This window comes from Rhinichthys klamathensis, unplaced genomic scaffold (genome assembly GCF_029890125.1).
Source record: "Rhinichthys klamathensis goyatoka isolate OS25496 unplaced genomic scaffold, OSU_Roscu_1.1 h1tg000123l_1, whole genome shotgun sequence".
NCBI classification, from domain to species: Eukaryota; Metazoa; Chordata; class Actinopteri; order Cypriniformes; family Leuciscidae; genus Rhinichthys; species Rhinichthys klamathensis.
The window spans coordinates 7073913-7086561 of record NW_026606660.1 but is presented as its reverse complement, the minus strand read 5'-3'; the positions used below and the strand labels follow the sequence as shown (position 1 = coordinate 7086561).

Here is a 12649-nt window from a genome sequence, read left to right as displayed (position 1 = left end):
GCTGAATATTTATGTGTCTGCTATTAAAGAGGTTCTTATAATTTAGTTTGGATTCGTAAGATTCCCTGCATCCCGAAACTTTCCCATCACCACTAAAGTACATTGTGTGCTTTGCTTATATGGGTGAGATAGTTGACTAAAACAGAGTGCTAAAAATATTTGAGGGAATTTTTTAGGAGATGAGCTTGCAGATCTTGAGATGATGCTTTGACCTCAGGCTCTCTGAGTTTACAAGAGAGGTCACGTCTCTGTGTGTCATACAATACCAGGAAGACATGCTGAGAGAAAGTTGATTTCTTCTGACTGTGAATATTGAGTTCGGGCTTCTCCTTTCATGGATCTGTTGATCTCAGGGTGTTTTCTGCAGTATGATGAAGGCCAGCAGGATATTGACTGTAATCAGATATGAAGTGTCTCGCTGAAGGTCCCAGCACTGATAGTTCATAGGGAACTTTTCATTAACCAATACATTAACCTCTATAGTTGTGATTTAGGGTGTGTTCACACTTGTAGGTTGGTTCTTGGTTCTTTTGATCCAGATCAAAAAAAGAAAATAATACATTTAATCCTGGTTTGCTTGGCGTTCACACTTTCATCTTCAAAACCGAACCTTAAAGGGATACTCCACCCAAAAATGAAAATTCTGTCATCATTTACTCACCCTCAAGTTGTTGCAAACCTGTGTGAGTTTCTTTCTTCTGCTGAACACAAAGGACGATATTTCGAAGAACGATTGGAACTTTGGCACCATTGACTTCCATAGTATTTTTTTTTCTACTATGGAAGTCAATGGTGCCAAACAACTGTTTGGTTCCAATCGTTCTTCAAAATATCTTCCTTTGTGTTCAGCAGAAGAAAGAAACTCATACAGGTTTGCAACAACTTGAGGGTGAGTAAATGATGACAGAATTTTCATTTTTGGGTGGAGTGTCCCTTTAAGGTACAAAACCTACAATCCGCTCGTTGTATGTCCGTACATATGATGGTATTTTTTACCAGCTGAAAACTCACAAAGAGCTTATAAAATGTCTAACCTTGGGCTTGGCAATAGTATGCATCGAGGGCGCATATCGACCGCAAAGGGGGCGCTAGTGAGCACCCTTCTGAAACCTAAAATGACAAAATAGGACACCTTACAGTCTCATGGACATGGCAGCTTATACTGCCTTTTTTTACATAGGTCCACAATACCGAAAGTGCATATGAAGTGTGCCATTTGGAACAGGGCCTGTGAGAAAAACCAGGTATGCTTCAGAATTCTGTCCTTTTAGCGTCACATCTTGTGACATCACATCCTGTTTTTGGTTCGATTACATGTCTTTGGTCCGTGTTGGCGTTCATATTTAATTAGAAATTCGAGTTCGTTTGGAAGTGTTTCTTGTTTGGTGTGCACCAGGGTTTGGTGGCAGCTTTCACACTTATTCAAATTAACTGCACTAACAGAGCAATCGCACTAGGGTTCATTATAATCGAGCCAAACCTGCCTAGTGTGAACACACCCTAAGGGTGTATTCACACCAGGAAAGTCCGATAGTTCACTTGCTTTGGTCCGGACCAAATATTTTTTTATTTTTTTTTGGTACGGTTCGCTTTCACACTGCGCTTTTTGCAAGTGAACCAAAATTTGTAAACAAAACCACACGTGTGCTAAGGTCGTCCATTCATTGGACAAGGATTCTCAGCCTGTTAACTCAAAGGCGCAGTGCTTTCTTGCAATTGGGTCGGTTCGTACCAGAGTTTGTTTGGAACCGCACCGAGACCACCTCTTCAGCTGGGTCTCGGTTCGGTTGTTTGGTCCGCACCCGAGTTCGATTGCTGTATTCACACCTGCCCAAAAGGTCCGCACCAAGGGGGGAAACGAACTAGAGTTCGATTCAATCGAACCAAACAAGGCAGGTGTGAATACACCCTAAGACTTGAGGCCCGATCTAAGTGCATGGTCTAAAGCTCACGGCGCAAGTGCACTTAGGGCGTTTCTGAATCCACTTTTGCTAGTTTAACGACGGGAAAAATGGTCGGCACACCCGGCGCATGGTCTAAAAGGGTTGTTCCTATTCTCTTAATGAGTAATGGGTGTGTTTTGGGCGTAAAGTTCAACAAACCAATCAGAGTCTTATTTCCCATTCCCTTTAAAGGGCAGTTGCGCTCACGCCATGGCGGATTCGCTATTTACATGACAGAATTTGCAAGCGGAAAGACTGAACGCTTCTCTAGCGAGGAAACGGATCTGCTCGTGCGCGAAGTTAAAGCGCTCAAGCAAACCATCTACGGGACAAAGTGTACACGCGTTGTGGACCCGCCTATAGGCGCATAGTACTAACGCGCTCTTAAAATAAAATAAATAAATTATTGCAGTCTATTTCAGTTGCCTCAAAATAGCAATGCGCCTGAACACACCTCGTTTTCAGACCAGCACGCCCATGGGCGCACAGATGGGCGCAAATACATTTGCTATTTAAACAAAGTGGCGCAGGACGTGAAAATGATAACTGCGTCAGGCTGAAACCAGCAAAAAAGCACTTGCGTCGTGCTTGGTTCTGCATTGCGCAGGGTGTATGATAGGGCCCTTGGAGTCTATCTGAAACAGCTTTCAAAGGCACAAAGCTGCTCTTTTGAGTGTTGTGTGGTCTGAGAACTGGATATCCGTCACAGTTTTGCGATGATTATAAAGGCAGTTTTTTTTCCACACTGCTGTTTTCAAACTGCAAATAATAAGTGCATTGTTTGTGTGTTGTAGGATGGCTCTCTGGGTAACATTGAGGACCTGGCCCAAGAGTATTCAGAGTATTACAGCACATCTTACAGCGAAGTGTGCGACAGAATGGAGGAGTTACGCAAACGCAGAGTGGCTCAAGAAGCAGAGACGGTAAAACACTCACATGAGCCTCTGTTTAAGGGCATATTGTACACTTCTGAATCCTTTATTTTTTCAAGAAACTCCACTACTAAGTTTGAGGTTGGTAAGATTTTTTTAATGTTTTTGAAAGAAGTCTCTTCTGCTCACCAAGACTGCATTTATTTGAACAAAAATATAGTAAAAAATAGGGATATTGTGAAAATGTATTACAATTTAAAATAACTGTTTTCTATTTGAATATATTTTAAAATGTAATTTACTTCTGTGATACAAACATCATTACTCTTCTTTGTGACATGATCCTTCAAAAGTCTTCTATATTCCTCATTCTCTAAAATATATTCTAATATTCTATATTCTAATCATTCATATGCTGATTTGCTCAAAATGTGAGGACTTCGACTTTTAAAACACCACTGCACACCACTGATATATACCTATAAATATTGCTTCACAATGAAAGTGATGGTGAGATGTGTCATTTGGTTCGGCAAGATAATGTTATCAGAGACTGAAGGATTGAACAGTTTGTCATTGAGTGTTTTGTTTAACTTGCTGCATGACTTTGTTTCTCAGGCAAAGGCTGAATCAACAACATCCCTTCAGCTGCGGTTGGAAATCCAGGTGGGTGGATTAATCACAGAATGACCCGTCCAGGAACTGGTGCTTTTGTGGGAAAGGCACTAAAAGTGTCATCTTTACTCTTTGTTCAAACACTTTGACACTATTTTAGTCTTTATTTGCTGTTAAGAGTCTAAAATGTTTTTATTTTCCCTCCCAGGAGTCATTGGGACTGTCTAGCGCTGTGTCCACACCTGAGGTCGAGAGAAGGTACATGACGTCTTGTTGCATTTTTAGTGTTTCTCAAACCAGACTTTGCAAACTGTGCTCGTTTCAAGAACATGATTATGGGACTTTCTAGATGCAAATGTTTAAAATAATGAGATATTTGAGTTCCTGGACATAAGATCCCGCAACTTAACAATGAAACCCATCCGGCCATCAGGACATTGGAGATGATGCATGTATTTCCTGTTGACCCCTTTTTTCCTCATTTCTCTTTTTCCTTCCTTTCATTGTGCACCGGATGAGATATAATCTGAATCACCACCATCAGCATGTTAATACACGTAATGCACGGGTCAATTTAGTTATTTTTGTTTCATTATTCACAATATGAACTGCATTAGTAAAACATTGTGGCTCTAAACTCTGATTGGATGAGCCATGGTCAAAATTATTGTGAAATAAACCGAAAAACTTTACAACACCACATGGTACAGTGATTTGACCTTATTTAAAGGATTTTAAATGTTGAAACTCCCCTGAATAATTGTAAAATGATGGTAAAATGTCTTAGGGTTTATTGCATTTATAAATAGCACCTAAAATCAATAAAAATAATCCATGGCAATTAGTAAAAAAAAAAAAAAAAAGTTCACCAAGTAATATTTTCATTAGCTTAAAGGCGCTATATGTAAAATTCATAAACCCTTGTTATTAGCGACACCGGTGGCCGTTAAGTAAACTGCAGCTATTAACGTATTATCTTGAACACTGTATATGCATTAATTTCATGTGTCATTAAATGAAAGAGAGAGGTTTTCTAGATGTGAGCGCAACCATCACATCCTTTGGATTTTCCCTGCAAAACTGGCCCGAGTCGTCCTTCACATAAAAATCAGTCTACAGGCTTTTATTATTAAAACCATTATTACGTTGTGTTACAAGCTGTTCACACATTGGCAATACAAAAAGCAATTAATACATAAATGTTATATATTAGCCTACAAAACATATATAATATTAGCCAAAAGTTGCACATTAGCCATACTTATACCAAGTTTGGAGTCGGGAGTTTTTTGTTTTTGTTTGTTTTTTGTGAAAGAAATTACTGTTTTTATTTGGCAAGGATGCATTAAATTAATCAGAAGGGACAGAAAAGACATTTGTAATGTATCAAAAGATTTCTATTTCAAACTGCATCACAGTTTCCACAAAAATATTAAGCAGCAAAACAGTGATCATTGATTTTCAACATTGATAATAATCAGAAATTATTCTTGAGCTGCAAATCAGCATATTAGAATGATTTCCGAAGGATCATGTGACACTGAAGACTGTAGTAATGATTCTGAAAATACAGCTTTGGATCTTTGAATAAAATATATTTAAATAGAAATGTTTTGTTTTAGATGTAATAATATTTCACAATATTACTTTTTTTTACTCTCTTATTGATTAAATAAATGCAGCCTTGTTGAGCATGAGAGACTTATTTCAAACACATTTAAAAATGTTATTGACTCCAAACTTTTGCACCCTACTGTAAACTCATACTACTCTCTGTTTTATAATAGGTGACGCAAATAAATTCGATTATATTGTGCTGTAAACAGCTGATAGTTTAGTTAATGATCAATGTTACTTTTTTATTTTTAATGTCAATGTGTATTTAAAATATCATTAATACTGTAATCTGTTTAACATGATGAATAAAAATAATGAACCTGCAGTTTGCAGTTTTGAATGTATCTGTCTAGGGGTGGGTTATATACCGGTAGACACTATTATCTTCCTAAACATTTATGTCGTAAGAACGGAAACCGAGTTGAGAACAGTATATTAGATCTGTGCATTCAGTCTTAAAGTGACAGCAGCCTAATAAACCTGCTGATGTCTGTCATTAATGTTAATCAAACAATCGCACTGCTCTTGACTGAATCGCTTTTGTAACTTTAATAAGAGTAAATGTATATTTCATTTACACAGTAAAGACTATGAAGTGGGTTTTTTTTTGTACATTTGATTACTTTATACAATTTATGTAGTATTCCTTATTTAGTGATTGAGGTTTTCAGGTCTATTGCATTTGTCTCTTTGTTCTTTTGTAGTTTTTTGTCCCATTGATTGTAATTAGTTTCTTTATTCCTATTTTATCACTGACTGTTTATTTGTCTTCAGAGAGCTTAAGCATTTATTTTTTTACTTATGTTAGGCTAGTATTAGTTGTTAGTGGTATTGAAATTGGTGATGAGATTTATGAAATTTCAATGGTATCAAAAATGTTGACATAAAAACTTTATTTAAAGCAAAAAATAACTATAACGTGATATATATCATTATCTTGAAATAAAATGGCACCCCTAGATCTGTCCTGACACTGCTTAAACGTTTTGCAGTGCTTCTGAGAGCTCAGGTACATGTTAAAATCAGCAGCTGAGAGAAAGACAAATAAAGGGAGGGGGACAGGAATTTACAAGCCATGTGAGCGCTCTGTCACTCCAAAACCCCTCCGGTGCGTGAAAAAGCCTCCATTGTTGCTGTGAGGTGTGGTGTGGTGTGCTGGCCGACAGAAGCATGTCTTTATTCGCTCTGACAGACGGCGGAGTCTAATCCACTGCCCCACAGGCAACATGGACACCAGTTAGGACAGACAGATTACTGCAAATGAATGGATAGGGGTTGAAAATGAAGAAAATAATGTGGGAGAGCAGGTGAGATGAGACTGTGTGACGATGTTTTGATGGAGGCACTTTTGCTGGAGTTCATGCATGTTTGTACTTTTACTTACAGGCAGTCAATGAACAAGTCCAGCTCTGAAGACGGATCCGGTTAGTAACATATTTTGTGTTTGTTGATTTATTGTTGTCTAAAAACTAGTAAAATCAGGGTTCCCACAGTCAGAGAAAACCTGGGAGTATCAGGGAGATTTAAAATTGATAAAAGTCAAGAGTGAGTTTACATTTTTGTTTTGCATTAAAATGCTTAATTGGCTCAACAGTGTTCTTTTGTAAATGCACTATACAATTATTTATGAAATTGTATTGATTTGTTGGCCAAAAGGTGTGTGAACCCTTTAAAATGTCAGTCAGATGTTTAGACACACCTACTCTTGTATGACTATTTTCTACTTCTCAATAATTGTAATATTAATGATTTTAAATACGGTTTAAGGAGTTCGCGTTTTTTTTTCCTTCGCTAATCTAATTTTTTTTCCATTATAATACTGTTCAAGAGTTTGTTAGACAGTAAGAGTGTTTAATGTTTTTTAAAGAAGTCTCTTATGGTCACCAAGGATGCATTTATTTGAACAAAAATACCAGTAAAAACAGTGAGATATTATTACAATTTAATAATTATTTCTATTTCAATATATTTCAAAATGTTATTTATTCCTGTGATGCAAAGCTGAATTCTAGCATAATTACTCCAGTCTTCAGTGTCACATGATCCTTCAGAAATCATTCTAATATGATGATTTGCTGCTCAAGAAACATTTCTTATTATTATCAATGTTGAAAAAAGTACATTTTCATAGTCGTATATCATAGTGACACATTTCCTTCAGGATTCTTTGATGAATAGAAATTCCATAAGAACAGCATTTATTAGGCACAACTAATATTTGCCTACAAAACTCTTTAAGATAAAGTATTTTAAGTAAATTTTTTGTTCTTGGAACATGCAGTTAAAACATTTGTTGAGTTTAACACTTTCTTTCTAACAGCAGGGAGATGGGACAGAAAGAAAAACAAATCGTTCTGGCAAAACTTCCGCAAGGCACAGAAAGGGAGCGTTCGAGCGCTACCGAAAGGTTCTTCACACGTTTCTAATCACAATTTCATTAGATCTTCCTATCTAGAAGATTAAATATTCTTGAAATGATATGTATGACCTTTGACCTCTGGTCTACAGGGGAGGATCCTGGCTTTGTGGCCAGTGAGATCACGATGAGTGATGAAGAACGCATCCAGCTGATGATGATGGTGAAGGAGAAGATGATCACCGTGGAGGAAGCCTTGGCTCGGGTATGAAATGGTTCACAACCCATTTTGCCTCCATAATGTGATGCATTTACAAGATAACAGAATGCTCAATAAAAACAGTGTAGGATGGGACTTGATTTTACTCCCCCAAACATCCGCTAACATGCATTTTACTGTCCCCCAGCTGAAGGAATACGAAATGCAGAACAAGCAGCCCAACAGCGTGGACACAACCAATTGGACCGACACACCCAGTCCCTCCATGACCGAATCCTCCTACTGTAATGTAAGTTTCCCAGTCACCTTCTGCGTTTGCCAATGAGACGTTCTCTCGCGTGCCAGATCCCGTGTGCCACATCCTTGTTTATTGGCAGATCTTCTGTCTATAGACGCTCACAGCAGGGTTTTCACCTGCTATCTGTGGGATTTATCACCCCTCCATCCCCCCATCATGTCCTAGAGATGAACCACGGCCCCTCTGGGCCTCCAGGCGGGGTCCTATTCATCCACTCAATGCTGTAACCCCCCATTGTGCGCTTTTGGCCGGTTGAATGCAGGGCTGCTCTCTCATCAGCGGCCCAGCAGCTCTTTTGTGCAGGGATTGTGTGATTAAGGCGCTGGGATGCAGGAGCCATTCCACCAATTCCACTGGACAGAGCCACCGTTTACCATTCGGTGCATTCTGTAAAAAAACGAATTAGGTGCTTTTCGATTTTAGTTATTGTGTTCGCTAAGACAAGCATCACTGTTCGTCTCTGTCGGGCGGAAACCTCATATCTCCAAAAACTCTACTTTACAGGAAAAGGGAAAAAACACTGTTTTTTATTAAATAATTCAACGCTGCGTTGTCAAAGTTGATATTGTAGCTTTACATAAGGCCAGACACTTGCATGAGTCATTATATAATTAACATTTGACCAAAATCAAGCTTGAAATGGACCTACCAAGTTTTTGACCCGGGAATTTCTGAGAATTTAGGACATACTGTACATCATTAGAACGGCCGCACCTGAGTTATTGCGTCACATTTTCTTCAATTTAGGTGTTATAAAGTTTACTCTAGCTATGTGGGTGCTCAGTTTTTTTCTGTCATTTGGACAAAATCTCATGTTATTAAAGATGAATATTGACAGTATTGCTATGACTCGACGACAAATGCTAAACTAAGACTCATAAATGAATAAAACATTAACCTTTATATATATATATATATATATATATATATTTAGTGTTTCTTGAGTAAAAAAAACACTGTACTTTTGCACTGGAGATATGAGGTTCCGGCCCGACATCGACATATTATTATTATTATTGCTTTTAAGGTTAGAGATATGAACAACCCTCTAAAACCACTTTTCATACAACTGACTTGTATTCAAACACATGCGAACGCAGGAGACCGCCAAACGCAAAGCTCATGCGAAGAAGCTTCGGATTTCACTGCATTCAAAAGTTCAAGCTCGGTGAACTCTGTCCGAAGTCGTACCATTATTGTACCATGGTACCTCCATAATGCTTTTATGTGAGGGATTCAACGTTCTCAGTGCTGACCATTTATTATAGTGTCTGTGTTTTCATCGATGACAATAGAATTTTACAGATGCCAATTACATAACATCCCACCCGCTGAAATAGTTTGTCTGAAATGTTCAGTTCTCAGACTTGCACACAAGAGCCGTTTATAACAGACGTTAGCAGACTCTTAATAGTCTCGCACTGACTGTATTCGACATTTCACCGAGTTTATTTCGGGTCTTGTGATCTTCTGTGGGTCTGAACTGTGGCAAGAACTACACAGTGCTCACATTTATGAACCATAAACGATGAGTAATTTTAGGTGAGATGTGGCTGTCTCTTCTGCGCGTGGTTTCTGTGCCGCTAAAACAGATGCTTCTGAGAAATACTTCTCTACCTGCTGGAAAATAAGCGAGAAAAGAGTCTGGCACGCTCAAGTCTGTGATAATCTGGTCTTCAGATCTCTGTGTGTGGGATATGGTTTATGGTCCAACAGGTGAACACGCATCCCTTAGTAAAGTAGCAGCACACCTCTCTGTAATAACACTTGTGATTTGAGGAATAATTCATGTCTGGAGCACAAACGTTGCAGGACAAGTTACATGTTACAAGTAAATGAGTCTGAGTTTCGAGTTCACCACCTGTTTTTATCATTTGCATTTGGAGGATTTTGGTTTACCATATACTAAAGACCAGACCACTGAAAGTATGTGGTAAATAATGAGTCAAAATACTTTCCATTACATGTAAAGTACCTTGCATGTGCAACCATTTTTTGTTTCTTTTTGTTTCTTCTTTTGTTATTTTAATTCATTATTTTTATTCTTATTTTGTTTTATATTATGTTTTGTTTTATTTTATCATTTTATGTTTGTATTTATTTATTTTGTTTTATTTTATATTTATTTTTTATATTATTTGATTTGATATTTGATATTTTATTGTTATACGTTTTGTTTTGTTTGATTTGATATTTTGTTGTTTTCTATCTATTTTGTTGTTGTTGTTGTTTATATTGTTTATTATTTGTACAGTCGAGAGAACAGTCGGAGGACGAGCTGGAAGAGTCCATCACCTTTCGCCGACTTCATAAACTCGTTAATTCAACTCGACGTGTGAGAAAGAAGTTAATCAGAATTGATGAGGCCAAAAAACACGGATCAAAAGGTGAGATATGACTGCATTTCATTGAACTTTTCATAATCATACATACTCATGTCACAAATCACACCTGTGCAGAACATCTAGGATAAGAAACTTTTTTACAGTAATAGAAAAATCACTGTGGAGTGAATTCGAGTTTCACAATTGGCATGTTTGATTTGATTAAAACGAACTCTGATTGCTTAGTTAGTGCGGTTCAGTTGAATAAGTGTGAACGCTGCCATCCGAACTCTGGTGCGAAACCAAACAAGCGGAGCGAGACTGCTGAAAAGATGAGTCTCAGTCCTTTTCCAAACAAACTCTGGTACGGTACGAATGTAATATGAACGCAACACGGACCAAAGACACGTAAACGAACCAAAAACAGGACGTGATGTCACAAGATGTGACCCTGAAAGGACAGAATGCTCGAGCATGCACTGAGACCAGGAAAGTGTATTAAGAAAGTAAATGGGGTGGTCAATAGTTTTCAGGTTGACTGTGTTTCTCCTCCAGACCCTGTGAGTCCTGAAGCGTTCCCGTCGGGCGAGGAGGGCTTCTCTCTCTACTCTGGGGTGCACAAACGTCTGGCCGTGTCTCAGGGTGACGGTCTGAGCTTCGTGCTTCATGAACAGCTGTCTCTGGACAGAGACTCGGACAGTCTGACCACGTCTCCCTCCTCCAGCAGCTTGGACACCTACAGCGGCCACAAGCTCTTCAAAGCCTTCAGTAAGTGCAGCAGCAGTCAGGGCCCGGGGCCGGCGTCTGGACCCGGCGGAGCAGTTTCTGGGCTGGACGCAGGCAGCGGTTCCTCCTTCTCTGAGGCAGACGGGGAAGTCGAGCCCAGGATGTCCCGCTCTGTGACCGACGGGGAGATGAGACGAGCCCTGAGCCCCTCGAACTACCATGGAGTGAGTATAAGCCCTGTTTTGTGTTTTGTTTATTTATTTATTTGTTTGTTTGTTTGTTTGTTTATTTATTTATTTTATTATTTTTTTAATTTTTTTTATGAGCCCTGAGCCCCTCTTACTACCATGGAGTGAGTAAAAGTACTGTGTTTTGTTTTGTTTTATTTCTATTTTTTATTTATTATTTATTTTATTTTATTATTTCATTTTATTTTTTTGACGAGCCCTGAGCCCCTCTAATGGAGTGAGTATAGGTATTGTGTTTTGTTTTGTTTCATTTTATTTTTTATCCACCACAACGGTTTATTTTATTTTATTTTATTTTATTTTATTTTATTTTATTTTATTTGTCCTAGGGGGATGTCAAGCTCCAAAATGGCAACAAAAAATATTATATATATATATATATATATATATATATTTTAGGTTTTATTTAATTATTATATTTTATATTATTATATTTTCCATGTCTCAGGGTGAGTTTAAGCTCCAAAATATATATTTAAAAAAAAAAATATATATATATATATATTTTTTTTTTTATGTCCCAGGATGTCAAGCTCCAAAATGATAAAAAAAATATATATATATTTATGTGAGGAATAGATGTAATTTAAGTCATTATTCACTGAAAATGTTACTTGTATGTCAAGATTTAAATGTAAAGATATAACTTGAGCCAAACTCTATTCTTTGTGTCACAGAGGACCTGTAGCTTTGGAGGATTTGATCTCACAAGCCGATCTGTGTACATGGGCAACAGCAGCTTTGACCCCACAGTAAGGACACATTGGAAAACTGCAAAATAATCATACAATCTATTCCAAAATCTATTCTGCTTCTTGCATGCCGTTTTTATAATTTTAGAAGATTTTGAAGTTGTGCATTCGGTCATGTCTGTCTTGCAGAATGAAAACGGCAATATCAGCATGAGAGACGCATCCAGATCTCCAACACCTTCCCGTATCTCTCTGGGGAAGAAGGTGAAATCTGTTAAAGAGACCATGAGGAAACGCATATCCAAGAAATATAATCCCTCTCCATCAGAACAGGTGATTGTGTGATGAGGATTCATGTATAATGCAGATGACTGAAGGGACTACTGAGTAACCATTTTAGCAATTCCAATATAGCAAATCTGTCATTTTTGTCAAAGCAGAATGCAGTTTGGCCTTAAAAAGGCCAGGGATTTTTGTGTATGCCATGATGCCAGGGTGTTTGGGCTAGTTACTAAATGATTATCAAAGTCAAAGTGTTTGTCATTTTTTATCTACCAAGTAAAATTCATGAAGTCTGCTTGCTTAAACACTAAAACCTAGGGTTAGGAAGTTGTTCAGATATCTTACTCCAATATGAGAAACAGTAATAGTGATATTTCACTTGGCAAACACCATTTATCTTGGAACCAAGTTACATTTGAGTCATTTAGTAGTAGTCAGCACCTGTAGAATATGCTT

At 37.8% G+C, this 12649-nt stretch overlaps 1 protein-coding gene across 3 annotated transcripts in view; it reads left to right on the top strand.

Annotated features, from left to right (window-relative positions):
* sash1b (SAM and SH3 domain containing 1b) overlaps positions 1-12649 on the top strand; it is a 121091-nt gene that overhangs the window by 93048 nt on the left and 15394 nt on the right. For all 3 annotated transcript variants that reach the window (XM_056256012.1, XM_056256014.1, XM_056256013.1), the window contains 11 exons: positions 2738-2866; positions 3434-3481; positions 3639-3697; positions 6455-6471; positions 7368-7454; positions 7556-7668; positions 7811-7912; positions 10176-10308; positions 10801-11195; positions 11897-11971; positions 12101-12244. In XM_056256012.1, coding sequence (XP_056111987.1) covers positions 2738-2866; positions 3434-3481; positions 3639-3697; positions 6455-6471; positions 7368-7454; positions 7556-7668; positions 7811-7912; positions 10176-10308; positions 10801-11195; positions 11897-11971; positions 12101-12244 — 1302 coding nt within the window. The remainder of the gene's footprint in view (positions 1-2737; positions 2867-3433; positions 3482-3638; positions 3698-6454; positions 6472-7367; positions 7455-7555; positions 7669-7810; positions 7913-10175; positions 10309-10800; positions 11196-11896; positions 11972-12100; positions 12245-12649) is intronic.